At 40.7% G+C, this 16,395-nt stretch overlaps 1 protein-coding gene and 1 pseudogene across 1 annotated transcript in view; both read left to right on the top strand.

Annotated features, from left to right (window-relative positions):
• Positions 1-6,946, top strand: part of LOC129412150 (interferon-induced protein 44-like) — a 9,655-nt gene extending 2,709 nt beyond the window's left edge. Inside the window, exons 2-4 of the mRNA XM_055165262.1 lie at positions 358-578; positions 2,590-2,690; positions 5,020-6,946. Coding sequence (XP_055021237.1) covers positions 358-578; positions 2,590-2,690; positions 5,020-5,208 — 511 coding nt within the window. The 3' untranslated portion in view covers positions 5,209-6,946. The remainder of the gene's footprint in view (positions 1-357; positions 579-2,589; positions 2,691-5,019) is intronic.
• Positions 6,947-7,799: 853 nt separating this feature from the next.
• On the top strand, positions 7,800-15,794 carry LOC129412119 (interferon-induced protein 44-like; annotated as a pseudogene).
• The last annotated feature ends 601 nt before the right edge of the window (positions 15,795-16,395 follow it).

Raw genomic sequence — 16,395 nt, forward strand, 5'->3', positions numbered from 1 at the left:
TAAACGTGCAGAGGCTGGTAAATATCACTGCAAAACCAGAAAAGAATGCAACTCCAGTTTGAAACTTTAAAAAACAGGTTTAAAAATCTTCCTTCACTTTTTTCACAGTTTTGTGTAAAGTGCCAGAGGAAGTTCTCTTAAAGAAGAGGTTCTCAAACTGTGGGTGAGGGTCCAAAAAAGGGGCACAGAGTGTTTCAGTGCAGTTTGCTTGGCTTTGTATTAGGTAGATCATTTTGTAAGTAGCTCGCATGCGGAAAAAGTGTGAGCACCCCTGGTTTAGATCTTAAATTTTGCCAGAGCTTTTTTGCAGGGTGGGTAAGTAGAAGGTTAACGTGTGATACTCTGTAAAAGCTTTAGAGGAGCTGTAGAATCGTGCTGGTCTCATGTGCTGCTGTTGTGTGTGCAGTTCCGAGTGGATCAGGCTCTGTGCTCAGACACAGAGGGCTACATAAAGCGCCCGGGCCTGAGGGAGCACATGCACTGTGTGGCTTTTGTCCTGGACGCCTCCAAAGTCTCCACCTGCTCCGACAGCACCAGAGTCTTCCTCCAGCAGCTGAGGAGCTTCATCACCGACCTGGGTGAGTCCTGCTCCACACTGACTCCTCCTCTTCAACTCCTAAAGTCTGGTCAGATCAGAAAACGCACTGGAGGAAAATACTTGAATTATTCAGGGCGTCCTGGTGTAGTCCTGGTTTAGTCCTGGTTTAGACCTAGTTTAGACCTGGTTTAGACCTAGTTTAGTCCTGGTTTAGTCCTGGTTTAGACCTAGTTTAAACCTGGTTTAGACCTAGTTTAGTCCTGGTTTAGTCCTGGTTTAGACCTAGTTTAGACCTGGTTTAGACCTAGTTTAGTCCTGGTTTAGTCCTGGTTTAGACCTGGTCCAGTTCTGGTGTAGTCCTGGTGTAGTCTTGGTTTAGTCCTGGTCCCACTCTGGTCCAGTCTTGGTTCAGTCCTGGTTTAGTCCTGGTTTAGATCTGGCCCAGTTCTGGTGTAGTCTTGGTTTAGTCCTGGTCCAGTCCTGGTTTAGTCCTGGTTAGGTCCTGGTTTAGTCCTGGTCCAGTTCTGGTGTAGTCCTGGTGTAGTCTTGGTTTAGTCCTGGTCCAGTTCTGGTGTAGTCTTGGTTTAGTCCTGGTCCAGTTCTGGTGTAGTCTTGGTTTAGACCTGGTCCAGTCCTGGTCCAGTCCTGGTCCAGTCTTGGTTCAGTCCTGGTTTAGTCCTGGTTTAGACCTGGTTTAGACCTGGTTTAGTCCTGGTTTAATCCTGGTTTAATCCTGGTTTAGACCTGGTCCAGTCCTGGTTCAGTCGTGGTTCAGTCCTGGTTTAGACCTGAATTAGTCCTGGTTTAGACCTGAATTAGTCTTGGTTTAGTCCTGGTTTAGTCCTGGTTTAGTCCTGGTTTAGACCTAGTTTAGACCTGGTTTAGACCTAGTTTAGTCCTGGTTTAGTCCTGGTTTAGACCTGGTTTAGACCTGGTCCAGTTCTGGTGTAGTCCTGGTGTAGTCTTGGTTTAGTCCTGGTCCCGTCCTGGTCCAGTCTTGGTTCAGTCCTGGTTTAGTCCTGGTTTAGATCTGGCCCAGTTCTGGTGTAGTCTTGGTTTAGTCCTGGTCCAGTCCTGGTTTAGTCCTGGTTATGTCCTGGTTTAGTCCTGGTCCAGTTCTGGTGTAGTCCTGGTGTAGTCTTGGTTTAGTCCTGGTCCAGTCCTGGTTTAGTCCTGGTTATGTCCTGGTTTAGTCCTGGTCCAGTTCTGGTGTAGTCCTGGTGTAGTCTTGGTTTAGTCCTGGTCCAGTTCTGGTGTAGTCTTGGTTTAGTCCTGGTCCAGTTCTGGTGTAGTCTTGGTTTAGACCTGGTCCAGTCCTGGTCCAGTCCTGGTCCAGTCTTGGTTCAGTCCTGGTTTAGTCCTGGTTTAGACCTGGTTTAGACCTGGTTTAGACCTGGTTTAGTCCTGGTTTAATCCTGGTTTAATCCTGGTTTAGACCTGGTCCAGTCCTGGTTCAGTCGTGGTTCAGTCCTGGTTTAGACCTGAATTAGTCCTGGTTTAGACCTGAATTAGTCTTGGTTTAGTCCTGGTTTAGACCTAGTTTAGACCTGGTTTAGACCTAGTTTAGTCCTGGTTTAGTCCTGGTTTAGACCTGGTTTAGACCTGGTCCAGTTCTGGTGTAGTCCTGGTGTAGTCTTGGTTTAGTCCTGGTCCCGTCCTGGTCCAGTCTTGGTTCAGTCCTGGTTTAGTCCTGGTTTAGATCTGGCCCAGTTCTGGTGTAGTCTTGGTTTAGTCCTGGTCCAGTCCTGGTTTAGTCCTGGTTAGGTCCTGGTTTAGTCCTGGTCCAGTTCTGGTGTAGTCCTGGTGTAGTCTTGGTTTAGTCCTTGTCCAGTTCTGGTGTAGTCTTCGTTTAGACCTGGTCCAGTCCTGGTCCAGTCCTGGTCCAGTCTTGGTTCAGTTCTGGTTTAGTCCTGGTTTAGTCCTGGTTTATTCCTGGTTTATTCCTGGTTTAGTCCTGGTTTAGTCCTGGTTTAGTCTTGGTTCAGTCTTTTAATTTTAACCTGTTATTATTTTATCATTTTCCTGACATATTTGTTGTCGTGTTTTTAAAGGTGTTCATCAGGTCGTCCTCCTGACTCATGTGGACAAAATCTGTAACGAAACTCAGAAGGACACGTCCGAGGTTTACAAGAGCATCATCGTTCGACAAGCGGTAACGAGCCACAAACGATTATTTTTAAATCTTTGTAAAAAAAAAAAAAACGATGGAAAAAAATCGTAGGTTATAAAAGCCGAAAAAAGCTTAAAGAAGGGATATTGATTGATTGATTGATTGATTTTTTTTTAGGTTTCTAACATGTTATAACATTGTGTCTGGAGAGGTTTTAGATCGTCCATGCATGTTTGAGTAATCTAGCGATCTCTCCTGGGCCCTATTTAAATGAAGATCATAAATAGTGCAAATTTTTATCAGCTAAAAAAAACCCTGAAAAAATCTAAAGTTTACTGTCTAAATTAGATTTGGAGAGACTTATCCAGGTATTTGTTTGACCTGGGTTAGTCCTGGTTGAGTCCTGGTTCAGTCTTGGTTCAATCCTGGTTTAGTCCTGGTTTAGTCCTGTTTAATTTAATCCTGGTTTAGTCCTGGTTCAGTGCTGGTTTAGTCCTGGTTTAGTTTTGGTTTAGTCCTGGTTTAGTCCTGTTTAATTTAATCCTGTTTAGTCCTGGATAAGTTTTGGTTTAGTCCTGGTTCAATCCTGGTTTAATCCTGGTTTAGTCCTGGTTTAGTCCTGGTTTAGTCCTGGTTTAGTCTTGTTTAATTTAATCCTGTTTAGTCCTGGATAAGTTTTGGTTTAGTCCTGGTTCAATCCTGGTTTAGTCCTGGTTTAGTCCTGGATTTGTCCTGGTTTAATCCTGGTTTAGTCCTGGTTTAGTCCTGGTTTAGTCTTGTTTAATTTAATCCTGTTTAGTTCTGGTTCAGTCCTGGTTGTGAAACAGACTTGACTCTGACTCTGTTTAAATCCAGACTCAAAACTGACTGAAAGGTTTTCATCTCTCATTCTTCTCTCGCATTTAGTTTTATGTTTTGATTTGTTTGTTTTGTGATTTTAATGTATTTCTTATTTTGTAGAATTATTTTGTGTACGATTTATTTTTGTAGAATTATTTTGTGTACGACTTATTTTTGTAGAATTATTTTGTGTACGACTTATTTTTGTAGAATTACTTTGTGTACGACTTATTTTTGTAGAATTATTTTGTGTACGACTTAGTTTTTGTAGAATTATTTTGTGTACGACTTATTTTTGTAGGATTACTTTGTGTACGATTTATTTTTGTAGGATTATTTTGTGTACGACTTATTTTTGTAGAATTATTTTGTGTATGACTTATTTTTGTAGAATTACTTTGTGTACGACTTATTTTTGTAGGATTATTTTGTGTACGACTTATTTTTGTAGAATTATTTTGTGTACGACTTTTTTTTGTAGAATTACTTTGTGTACGACTTATTTTGTAGATTATTTTGTGTACGACTTATTTTTGTAGAATTATTTTTGTACGACTTATTTTTGTAGAATTATTTGTGTACGACTTATTTTTTGTAGAATTATTTTGTGTACGACTTATTTTTGTAGAATTATTTTGTGTACGACTTATTTTTGTAGAATTATTTTGTGTACGACTTATTTTTGTAGAATTATTTTGTGTACGATTTATTTTTGTAGAATTATTTTGTGTACGACTTATTTTTGTAGAATTATTTTGTGTACGACTTATTTTTGGAGAATTATTTTGTGTACGACTTATTTTTGTAGAATTATTTTGTGTACGACTTATTTTTGTAGAATTATTTTGTGTACGACTTATTTTTGTAGGATTATTTTGTGTACGACTTATTTTTGTAGAATTACTTTGTGTACGACTTATTTTTGTAGGATTATTTTGTGTACGACTTATTTTTGTAGAATTATTTTGTGTACGACTTATTTTTGTAGAATTATTTTGTGTACGACTTATTTTTGTAGAATTGTTTTGTGTACGACTTATTTTTGTAGAATTATTTTGTGTACGATTTATTTTTGTAGAATTATTTTGTGTACGATTTATTTTTGTAGAATTATTTTGTGTACGACTTATTTTTGTAGAATTATTTTGTGTACGACTTATTTTTTTTAGAATTATTTTGTGTACGATTTATTTTTGTAGAATTATTTTGTGTACGACTTATTTTTGTAGAATTATTTTGTGTACGACTTATTTTTGTAGAATTATTTTGTGTACGACTTATTTTTGTAGATTATTTTGTGTACGATTTTTTTTTGTAGAATTATTTTGTGTACGACTTATTTTTGTAGAATTATTTGTGTACGATTTATTTTTGTAGAATTATTTTGTGTACGACTTATTTTGTGTACGATTTATTTTTGTAGAATTATTTTGTGTACGATTTATTTTTGTAGAATTATTTTGTGTACGACTTATTTTTGTAAGATATTTTGTACTGTATGCTGTACAATAAAACCTGTGTGTGTTTGCAGATGTTTAAAGCGGCGGAGCTGGTGGGCATGTCCCCGTCCTCCGTGGTGCCAGTGAGGAACTACTGGTGTGAACTCGAGCTGGACCTGAGCTCAGACGTCCTGCTGCTGCGAGCGCTGGAGCTACTGCTGCAGTACACCGACCTGTACTACAGGGAGCAGCAGAGAGCCCCCTCCAAACACGAACACTGAGCTGCAGTACACCCACCTGTACTGCAGGGAGCAGCAGAGAGCCCCCTCCAAACACGAACACTGAGCTGCAGTACACCCACCTGTACTGCAGGGAGCAGCAGAGAGCCCCCTCCAAACACGAACACTGAGTGTATAGAGGATTCACACACATCAAAATCTGGACTAAACTGGGACTAAATTCAGGACTAAACCAGGACTGAACCAGGACTGAGCCAGGACTGAACCAGGACTAAACCAGGACTGAGCCAGGACTAATACAGGACTAAAACAGGACTAAAACAGGACTAAAACAGGACTGAACCAGGTCTAAACCAGGACTAGACCAGGACTGAGCCAGGACTAATACAGGACTAAAACAGGACTAAAACAGGACTGAACCAGGTCTAAACCAGGACTAGACCAGGACTGAACCAGGACTGAACCAGGACTAAACCAGGACTGAACCAGGTCTAAACCAGGACTAGACCAGTACTGAACCAGGACTAAACCAGGACTGAACCAGGACTGAGCCAGGACTAATACAGGACTAAAACAGGACTAAAACAGGACTGAACCAGGACTAAACCAGGACTGAACCAGGACTGAACCAGGTCTAAACCAGGACTAGACCAGGACTGAACCAGGACTGAACCAGGACTAAACCAGGACTGAACCAGGTCTAAACCAGGACTAGACCAGGACTGAACCAGGACTAAACCAGGACTGAACCAGGTCTAAACCAGGACTAGACCAGGACTGAACCAGGACTAAACCAGGAATAAACTAGGTCCAGGACCAGATTGGAACCAGACTGGGACTGAGACTAGGATTTAGACCGGGACTGACACCAGGACTGAGGCCAAGACCGAGACTGGGACTGAGGCCAGGACGAGACTGGGACTGAGACCAGGATCAGGAATGAAAACGGTTTAGTCTTGTTTTAATCTTGGTTTAGTCCTGGTTCAGCCCGTTATCCGTTTTTTTCCATTTTTCATTTAAACACAAAATCGAAAACTGAAAAAACGAATCATTATCTGTTTTTTCATTTTGGTTTTGGAGACAAATAATGAAGAAAACTGTTATTTTCTTTTGGTTTTATTTTGAAAAACAAATGAACGAATGAAACACGGATTCATAATTAATATAAACTAAATTATAAACTTCACCAAAAATGTAAATAAAATAAAAACTAGAAAGATCTTTTAATAAAATATAATGGTGTTTTAGTGAAATGAGTCTAACCTGTCGTGTATTTTAAAGGTGGATTGTGGAACTTTTCAAATGCTTTTCAACGTGGAGATGTTACCGCTTTGTCTGGAATGTTCCGCAGTGTGGCATTAAACAAAACCCGCTCACAGTCGGAGTGTTTGTTTTTGTTTTCCGAGGTGTTTTTGAGCTGTAAAACCACCTGTATAATTGAATAAATGTAAGTTTGAGCTGTTTAAAGTCACACTGCGGAACATTCCAGGTCAGTCAGAGTCTGTGTTTTTTATTTACATTTTTAAATTCAACATTTTAAAAATTTCAAAACACAAAACAGAACGGCTGCAGCTGAAAGTGTTAAAACATGAGGTGCTCCTGTAGTTTTTATCGACCTGTGACCACGTCCGTTATCGATTATCTCTCGTTTTGTTTTGTTTTAAATTCATAATATTTTAATTTTAAAAAGGTCTACAGGGAACAAAAAGGGGAATGGGGCTTTAATATGTTGTATAATTTCATTTTGTAAATATTTTAATAAAGATTTTGTAAAGTTGAAGTCATTTTTCACTCATTTTATAGATTTTATTGACTTTTTTTTTTTTTTGTAATTTTATAAACTCATTGTTCGGTAAAACTGCTTGGACTCGGTCTTGTCTCGGTCTTGAAGGAGCTTGGACTCATTTTTTTCTCGGTCTTGTCTCGGTCTTGAAGGCGCTTGGACTCGGACTTGTCTTGGTCTCGTCTCGGTCTTGAAGGAGCTTGGACTTGGTCTTGTCTCGGTCTTGAAGGCGCTTGGACTCGGTCTTGTCTTGGTCTTAAAGGAGCTTGGACTCGGTCTTGAAGGCGCTTGGACTCGGTCTTGTCTCGGTCTTGAAGGAGCTTGGACTCAGTCTTGTAATGAAAGTTACACAGTGCAACTTTAAATATTTCATGTATTCAGAGTTAATAAAGAAAATAAAACAGAAAGAGGAGGTTAATTATTTTTACTTGAGGAGTCGTTTTTCCAAATTACAAAACTTTTTATTCTTATTTTCTTGCACCTGGACACAGCGGTGGAAGAAGTTCATAATTTTCTTACTTAAGTAAAATAAATACTCAAAAAATACACAAGTAAAAGTAAAAGTATCATCATAACAATGTGAACCTGAACAGATTTTAATAACCACAAGATATTACAGTTTTAAAGTGAACTCTGCAAAAGACACTGTCTGTTATTTATGGAACACCCAGTAAATGTATATATTTATATTATTATTTATTAAACTGTCTATATTATTTTTCTTGATGCATATTTTAATTCCCTCTGGTTTATTCCACTTCAAATGTCACTGTGTGATGAACATGAATTGTCTAACTCTAATCTACGCTCCAAACTTTTATTTTGAAATGCACTTCCGGAGGTTCTGCTCTGTTCTGTTTCTGGTCATTTGTGTTGGAAATCGAAACTGTCGTGCTCACGGGAAACTGCTGTGTGTTTTCGGTACGTTATGAGTTTATGCTACTTTTATTTCAGTGTTGATTTATTTACATTTTAGTCCAGCTCCTTCCTCCTCTGTCACATGTGCTGTTGTTTAAATCAGTGCTCCTCAAACTTTGTTCTAGTAACATGTTTCTTTATCTCATCACGTCTCGAGACTCACTGTATCTGCAGTGACACGCGCCTGGACTGTGGACCACACGCTGAATCTGTCTCCACTGAGTAAAAACTGGAACTTTTGGACGTTTAATTTTTAAAATGCATTAAAAGTGAATGAGAGCGGCTCCACTGCGCGCGCCAGGCGAGGGAATGGAGCAGCGTGTCCTGCGCGCGTAGATTTCAGAAAAGAGGATCCATCCTGTTTTCTGACGCTCTACGTGAGCGCAGGCGCGTGTCCTCGTCAAAACACACAGAGAGCACGAGTCTATTGTTGTATTTGTGCGTTTATCATCAGTACAACGTCCACCTGGGGCAGTTCTGTGTCGTTTGGTTTAGAAAAACTGTTCATTAGTGTTTTGAAATGTACTTCTGAAATCCTGGCGTTTGCCGTGATCCGCCTGTACACACGGTAAATCCAAGTCTGTTCATGTGGTTAGTTTTTTACTGTGGACCTGTTGTAAACGCGCCCAGTCAAGTCTGATGATATTTCCCATTGAGAAACAAACGTACGGCCCTGGCTCCACTGCACGAGTGTACGCGCGTAATCTCGCGAAACCACAGCCGCGCGTCATGGCGAGAGCGGCTGCACCTGCAGCTGCAGCGGGACGTGCAGCGCAGCTCTGCCTCTGTGTTTGTTTATGGGAGAGATCATCTGACTTGACTTGACTGGGCGCGTTTAGCCGGTTGTATCAGGTCCACAGTGAAACTAACCAACTAAATAGGTTTGTAAATAGGCCCTAAACGCTGGCGCGTGCAGTGTGTCCAGACTCGGACAGGGGCGGTTCACGTATCGATAGGATCGATAGTCTCCAGAGGGGGACGGGGTGTGTCTCGTATCTTTGCATTTTGGCGCCTCAAAATAAATTTCCTCGTTATTCGCCGTGAATATGAGTCGGATTGTAATAAAAACACACATCCTTTTTCATCTCATCAAGTACAGATCATCTCAACAAGTACAGAACATCTCAACAAGTACAGAACATTTCAACAAGTACAGAACATCTCAACAAGTACAGAACATCTCAACAAGTACAGAACATTTCAACAAGTACAGAACATTTCAACAAGTACAGAACATCTCAACAAGTACAGAACATCTCAACAAGTACAGAACATTTCAACAAGTACAGAACATCTCAACAAGTACAGAACATTTCAACAAGTACAGAACATCTCAACAAGTACAGAACATCTCAACAAGTACAGAACATCTCAACAAGTACAGAACATTTCAACAAGTACAGAACATCTCAACAAGTACAGAACATCTCAACAAGTACAGAACATCTCAACAAGTACAGAACATCTCAACAAGTACAGAACATCTCAACAAGTACAGAACATTTCAACAAGTACAGAACATCTCAACAAGTACAGAACATCTCAACAAGTACAGAACATCTCAACAAGTACAGAACATTTCAACAAGTACAGAACATCTCAACAAGTACAGAACATCTCAACAAGTACAGAACATCTCAACAAGTACAGAACATCTCAACAAGTACAGAACATGCCTGTGCAGTCACCTTTGTCCTCTCTGTCCACAATTTGTCTTCAGTGGGGGTTGATTTTCAATTCTCTTTCCTCGCTTCCTACTTTTATATATATATATTATGGCTGGGCAAAAATTTAAAAAATTTAATCGTGATTAATCGCATGAGTTTGAGCGATTAATCGCATGTTATACGCAAAACTAATTAATGAATTAAAACGTAGAGTATAGCGCTCTTTTATTGGAAATGTAAATGAAAGAGCCATACATTTGTTGTCATCAGTGTTTATCTGTGGAGTCATTTGTCTGTGTGTGTGTGTTCGTACTAGAGATGCGCGGATGGCGGTTACAGCCGCGGACTCCGCAACACAGATTATGTTTTTTTTACGGACAATCGGTTTGAGTCTGGATTCAAATTAAGTTTATTAGTGCAGACTTGTGATGTGGGAGGAGCCTGTGTGAGCGCTGAGTGTTGGAAATATGTCGACTTTGAAGCTGGTTTTGGTTCGTTCTGATTGGTTAGCGATTAGCTGCTGTAGTTCTCACAACAGACTGTTTTGTATTGGTCTGTTGTAAAGTGATTATATTGGCCGTATATTTGTTACTGGACCTGCACTGATATGTAAATAAGCTGTGAATAGAGGTGTGAATGATCAACATTTACACATATAATTAATTACCGTGGCGCTCACGTATTTACGGCTAAAGGCTAATAGCGGTAGTTTCTTTACTAGCTAGTAGTGATGGGTCGGTCGCGAACGAAGCGGCTCTTTGAAGAGAACAACGGGAGCCTGATCCTTATTGGGAGCTGTGTTTTCTCTTTCTCTCACTTTTTTCTCTTCATGTCGCGTGCAGACTCTTGGTAGTTTGACAGCAGCAGCGGCTGAAAACAAAACTTTCAGAAATATGCGTGTGGATAGGAGAGAAAAAACTTGCATATTTGGATGTAGTTCAGCATAAAATAAATAAACCAGGACTAATCTTGGGCTCAAGAGACGGATGAGAGATAGAGACCGAGTCCTGACACTCAGTCCTGGTTCAGTTCTGGTTTAGACCTGCTTTAGACCTGCTTTAGTCCTATGACATATGATGTAAAGAGGCAGAATAATAATAAATGTTGCCTAAATAAACCCAGTTTAAAATCCACTAGAGCCAAACTTAAGTTTTTTTAAACAATTCAAGATTTACAGTGAATTATCTAAATAATAAACTAAATATATCGGCAGCTCCAACTCCCATTATATCGGTACATATAAGCCACAACAAAATCCATATATATATATTTATATGGGACGGAAACCACAGAGGAAAAGCTGATCAGATAAAATAATAGAACTGCGACATGTTGTATAATCCTGAATCTGACATGAACACTAGTACATCAGTATCAGAGCAGAAAAAAGCTGGATCGGTGCATCTCTATTACTTTGGACATTGTGTTTTTATTAAAGCAGACCTTCTGTGCTTGTGTCCGCTGGATCTTATAATTTGGTCATATCAAATCACAATATTCACCTAAAATTAATTTTTTTTAAAGTTTGCTGATTTCCGTGTTCGAAAACTTACCCAGTGGTCATCAACAAAGCGTCAGGTGCTTAAAAGATGCAAAAAACCCAAGGCACTCACTGGTTAAAATAAAATGCCATAATTTACGGCATGTCTTAATGGACAGCTTACAAAGTCCCGACGCGTTTCAGCCTATGGCTTTCCTCAGGGGACAAACGTCGGGTGTTGTCGGCCCCCTGATGATTTACACTAAAATGATGAAACGACGCCGCCGAGTCCTCCACGTGTCACTGATAAAAAAATAAACTGGAGAAGGATGAAAAGAGCAGAGCAGTGGGCGTGTACCAGGGACGATGAAAACGGGCAGATCTGAGCAGTGATGTTTTAAATACAGGAGAATAAAAATTACTCCAACATGAATCACTCCAAATAAAACTTCACAGGGTAAAAGAAAAAGAAAAAATTTGAACATACTGTAACAAAAGTCTTTATTTTCAGAATAGCTCTGCTTTAAGCACATCCTCAAACTACTCTTTTCTTTCTTTTCTCTTGAAGCTGTTGTCATGAACTCCAACCTGAAGAGGGTCCAGCAGAGGGCGCTGTGCCGGGAGCTGGGAGGAGGAGTGAAGCTGAAGCTGCTCTTTAAAGCTTCCATCCACGGCTTCAGTGGAGCAGCGTTTCATCAGCGCTTTGACGGCCGAAGGCCCCTCCATCTCTGTGGGATACAACAGCTCCGGATATGTGTTCGGAGGATACACCAACGTCTCCTTCAATCAAACCGGAAATTATGTCAGCGATCCAAAGGCCTTTCTGTTTACCTTTAAAGGAGATGCTCTGCTCAAATATCCCACCATCAACAGTAGCTGCGCTCTGCAAATGGTCAGGAAAGCTGGCCCATACTTTGGAGCAGATTTTGCTCTCATGAACGGAGGCACAACTGTTTACAGTAATCCAGGAAACTACTACACTTTTCCTGCTCAAGAAATGCACGGCAACGACCTGCAGCTGATCGAGTGTGAGGTTTACCAGGTGGAAGGTAACTCCTTCACTTACACAGCACCTGTCATACACCTGTTACAATAATCACCAGCTCCACTTATTGTTCAGTATATGAAAGATGGAACTATAGATTTAGTGTGTGCATTTTTTCAGACAAATAATAATGACTTCCTGTGAGGCTTTTGTATTATTATTTTCAGGTGTTAATGGTCTTCTTTAGATTTGAGCTGCAGAGGGATTGACTGAACTTTGAATTTAAAGCTGAATTCTTGAGCCTTTCATTTATGTATTGCAGCTCAGGTTCTAAAGCAGACACTGTGTGTACAGTGTGTACAGTGTCTGCTTTAGTGTCATAATCTGCTTTAGGGGCATAATAACACCCCCCTCACTCATGCCAAAGTACACACAGGTGTCATATAGATTGTTTGTTTATTAAAAAACAAAACAAAAAAACTAACTTTCAGTACAAACAGTTGTGATGCTACACTGAATAGCGCCCTGGGTAAGATCCCCTCAAAATAAAAATTTAAAAAAGTGAGGACTGGGTTGTCTCATGCCGCCCCCCACAAGGTGGCGCCCTGGGTGGCTGGTCCCTCATGTCTCAGGTCACATAGGACAGTAGTGCAGATTTCATGAGCCTGTGCAGGTTGTTTTCATCATTGTCAGTAGCTCCGGTTTGACATTTAAGTTGTAGCTATTTTATATTTGTTATAAAATGGTGGACGGTGTATCCCCGTGTACCACGCCCACTACACCCCGAATATATCCAACTTCAGAATTTATGAACTTCAGAGTGTAGACTCTGAACCTGTTACCACTAATGTGGTGATGCCAGGTGGAGCCACAGAGCTGTGTGTTTGTCTCTAATGTTCCTCATGTTCCTCATGTTCCTCATGTTGTCATGTTGTGTGTGTGTCTCATGTTCCTCATGTTGTGTTTGACAGAGAACGTGGAGCTGGAGAAGCCCTGGAGGCCCATGGTTTGGCTTTCAGAGTAAGTGCCCAGTGATGCAGTGGTGTAATCTTCATTTTACTATTATTGAGTACTGGTCCATCTCATAAAATCAGAATAGATTTAACGTTCTGAAAAGAGTGACAACAATTATTGAACATTTTCATGATGTTCTTATTTTTTGAGATGGACTAGTGTAGTGATCATTTTTTACCGAGATGAAAAAACCGGGTTAGTGGAAATGTAGTGAAATGGATAATCCAAGCGCAGCTATGGGACATGCTCCAAAATCAATAAAGCGTTTTCCTGAAGGAAGTCCTCCCCGGAAAACTCAACTATCAGTATTTATTACGTGCACAGTTTCTTTGCATTTGGGGGATATTTTGTCATTTTGTCATTTTTTCGAGCTGTAGAGGGTTAAATAAATAAACCCACTAGCCGTCAAGTTTCCAAATAGGTAGAGGGCATGGGTGTGCTTCCAGCTCCATCGACTCTGGCTCCAGTTCACGTTCTATTGAAAAAAACATTGCTTCTTTCTCTGTAACTGCTCCTGTGTGTGTGGTCTTAAAATATTTGTTTTAACCCACTTTACAAGATCCTGGGTTTTTATTTAGCTATTTTGTTCATAAATCAAGATGAATATTAAAAACAGATACTGTAGAGTACAGTAGAGTAATCTACTGTGTGTACTGTGTGTACTGTGTGTACTGTGTGTACTGTGTGTACTGTAATGTTCTGTCTCTGTGCAGGAGGAGGCGGGAGCTCATGGACACTGTCTCCTCGTACAAGCCTCTCTGCAGCTCTGTGTCCAAGGTGAGGGTGCTGCTCATGGGACCCGTGGGTGCCGGGAAGTCCAGCTTCTTCAACTCCATCAACTCTGTGTTCAGAGGTCATGTGACCATCCAGGCCATGGCAGGATCCAGCGCCACCAGCCTCACCACACAGGTACTACACAAGACACCAAGATGGACACAACACCCAGGCCACCCACGTCTTATATCAACCTCTATGATTTAAAGTGGAACTAAACACTAAATACGTTTTTTCTTCACTAAACTGTACATGTGGTTTTAATTAGAGCTGCAGTCACTGTGATTATTATTAGTAATTGAAGATGGCGACTAGGAAAACCACATGTGCCACATGTAGATCGCGGCGACGCGGCACCTTTAGAAACGACTCTTTAATGGTTACATAGATGAATCGATAACAAAATGATTGTAGTTGCAGCCCTAGTTTAACTGTTATCTACTGCTCTGGCAGTGTTCGGGCAAACAAGGTAAATCTGCAGTTTTGTGGATGTGTGCTGCCTCCAGAGGCTTCTGCAGTTTAAGCACCACGTCTGAGGAGGCAGCTGACTAAAGTGTTTTGTGTCCTCCTCAGTTCCGCACATACTCGGTGAAAGCCGGACGTGAAGGAAAGCCGCTGCCAATCATCCTGTGTGACACCATGGGATTGGAGGACAGCACGGGGGCGGGGCTTGATATTGATGACATCACCAGCATCCTCAAAGGCCACATGCCGAACTGTTACCAGGTAAAACTCTCTCTCCTTAATCAAACAATTGTCATGTGACCTAAACAGCTCTCCTCTTCCTCCCCTCTCCTTCCTCTCCTCCTCTTCCTCCCCCTCTCCTCTTCCTCTCCTCCTCTTCCTCTCCTCCTCTTCCTCTCCTCCTCGTCCTCAGTTCAATGCCTCTGCTCCTCTTCACTCTGAGACTCATGGATATCGTTCGTCTCCTGAGCTCAAAGACAAGATTCATTGTTTGGTCTTTGTCCTGGATGGATGTAAGATCTCCATCATGCCTGACAAACTGGAGGCCAAACTCGCCGCTGTGCGTCGCAAAGCCAACCTGCTGGGTCAGTGTGCGCCCCCTAGTGTCCACGTGTGGTGTGTAAACGACTCTGAATGTGAGTGTGTCTGTGCAGGCATCCCTCAGCTGGCCCTGGTCACCAAAGTGGACGAGGCCTGTCCCATAGTGAAGGAGGATCTGACCAGCGTCTACAAGAGCCCATATATCAAGGACCTGGTAACGAGTCTTTATTTCAATCCAAATGAATCGAAAAGTCTGTGTTGCAGCACATACAACACATCAACACGTCACATGTCAATGTGAAAACTAAATATACTGATATTTATACAAACATGGACAGGCCGATGTCTGAGGAACAAAAGGATGCACCTTTTTATGGAAATAATATTTTGAGCCACAGAGGACACCATCAAAATCAAAGTGAAATTATGATGTGATGACTCGGTCATTTTGCCAAAATTTTATTTCTGTCACTCAAAATCAGCCTCATGTGTGGTCTCATGTGCTTGTGTGAATGTTTAACATCATCGTGTATCGCTCCTAATGACACGACAGACAGATAGATTACATGTAATGTACACACATGTACACACATGTACACACATGTACACACATGTACACACGTGTTAACAGAGATCACACAGACATAATAATAATATTTTCTTTTTATGATACAAATACTGTTTGTTGTTTAGTTGCAGGAGGCCAGTGCTCGTCTGGGTCTGCCTCTGTCCTGTGTTCTCCCTCTGAAGAACTACAGTGAGGAGCTGGAGCTGGAGCTTCCTGTGGACATCCTGGTACTTTCAGCTCTGCAGCAGATTCTGCGATTCGCTGATACTTACTTTGAAGAACTCGACGACCGCCTCAGCAACTCCGAGGTCAAGTAATCACCTCGTACCAGAAAATGGACTCAAACTGTTATGGCCTTTTGCATGTTTGATTCTGTTTGTGATCTAAAATGTAAAGGCTGTGCAGTTATGACTAAACACTAAATAAACACTGCACTTTCTCTCCTTATCACCTCTGTTCTTCTCCTCCTCTCCTTCTCATCTGTTCATATTAGGGATGGGAATTCAATTAAATTTTCTTAATTGATTGTTGGGAGAATTAATTATAAATTTTCTATTAATCGTAAATGGTTTTATATTAAAGTTATCATCATTATTATTGCTATTATTAATCTGCATAAATAATCTCAACTTTACAACATATAAACATAACGACTCTAGAGCCACATCAGCTGTTTGACATTATCATGTGTTTAATGCAGCTTTGACACTTTTGTTTATGTTTTACCGAAACAAAACTTAAAACCACATGACTAATTTGCATAAACTACAAGCTGAAATATGAGTGTTCTCTCTGTGACAGAGGGATGTTGATGATGATGATGATGATGATGATAATGATGGTGATGATGATGATGATTGATGTTGATGTTGATGTTGATGATGATGATGATGTTGATGATGATGATGGTGATGATGATGATAATGATGAAGGTGAGTGTGTTCTGTGTGTGTGTCGTGTTGGAGATGGTTCATGTTTTCAGAGATCAGACATGTGCAGGTTTAGTGCAGCTCATCACTTACTTTATTTATATTG

The sequence above is a fragment of the Boleophthalmus pectinirostris genome, unplaced genomic scaffold (genome assembly GCF_026225935.1).
Source record: "Boleophthalmus pectinirostris isolate CB_2022bp ecotype Guang Dong unplaced genomic scaffold, ASM2622593v1 HiC_scaffold_7, whole genome shotgun sequence".
NCBI lineage: Eukaryota > Metazoa > Chordata > Actinopteri > Gobiiformes > Gobiidae > Boleophthalmus > Boleophthalmus pectinirostris.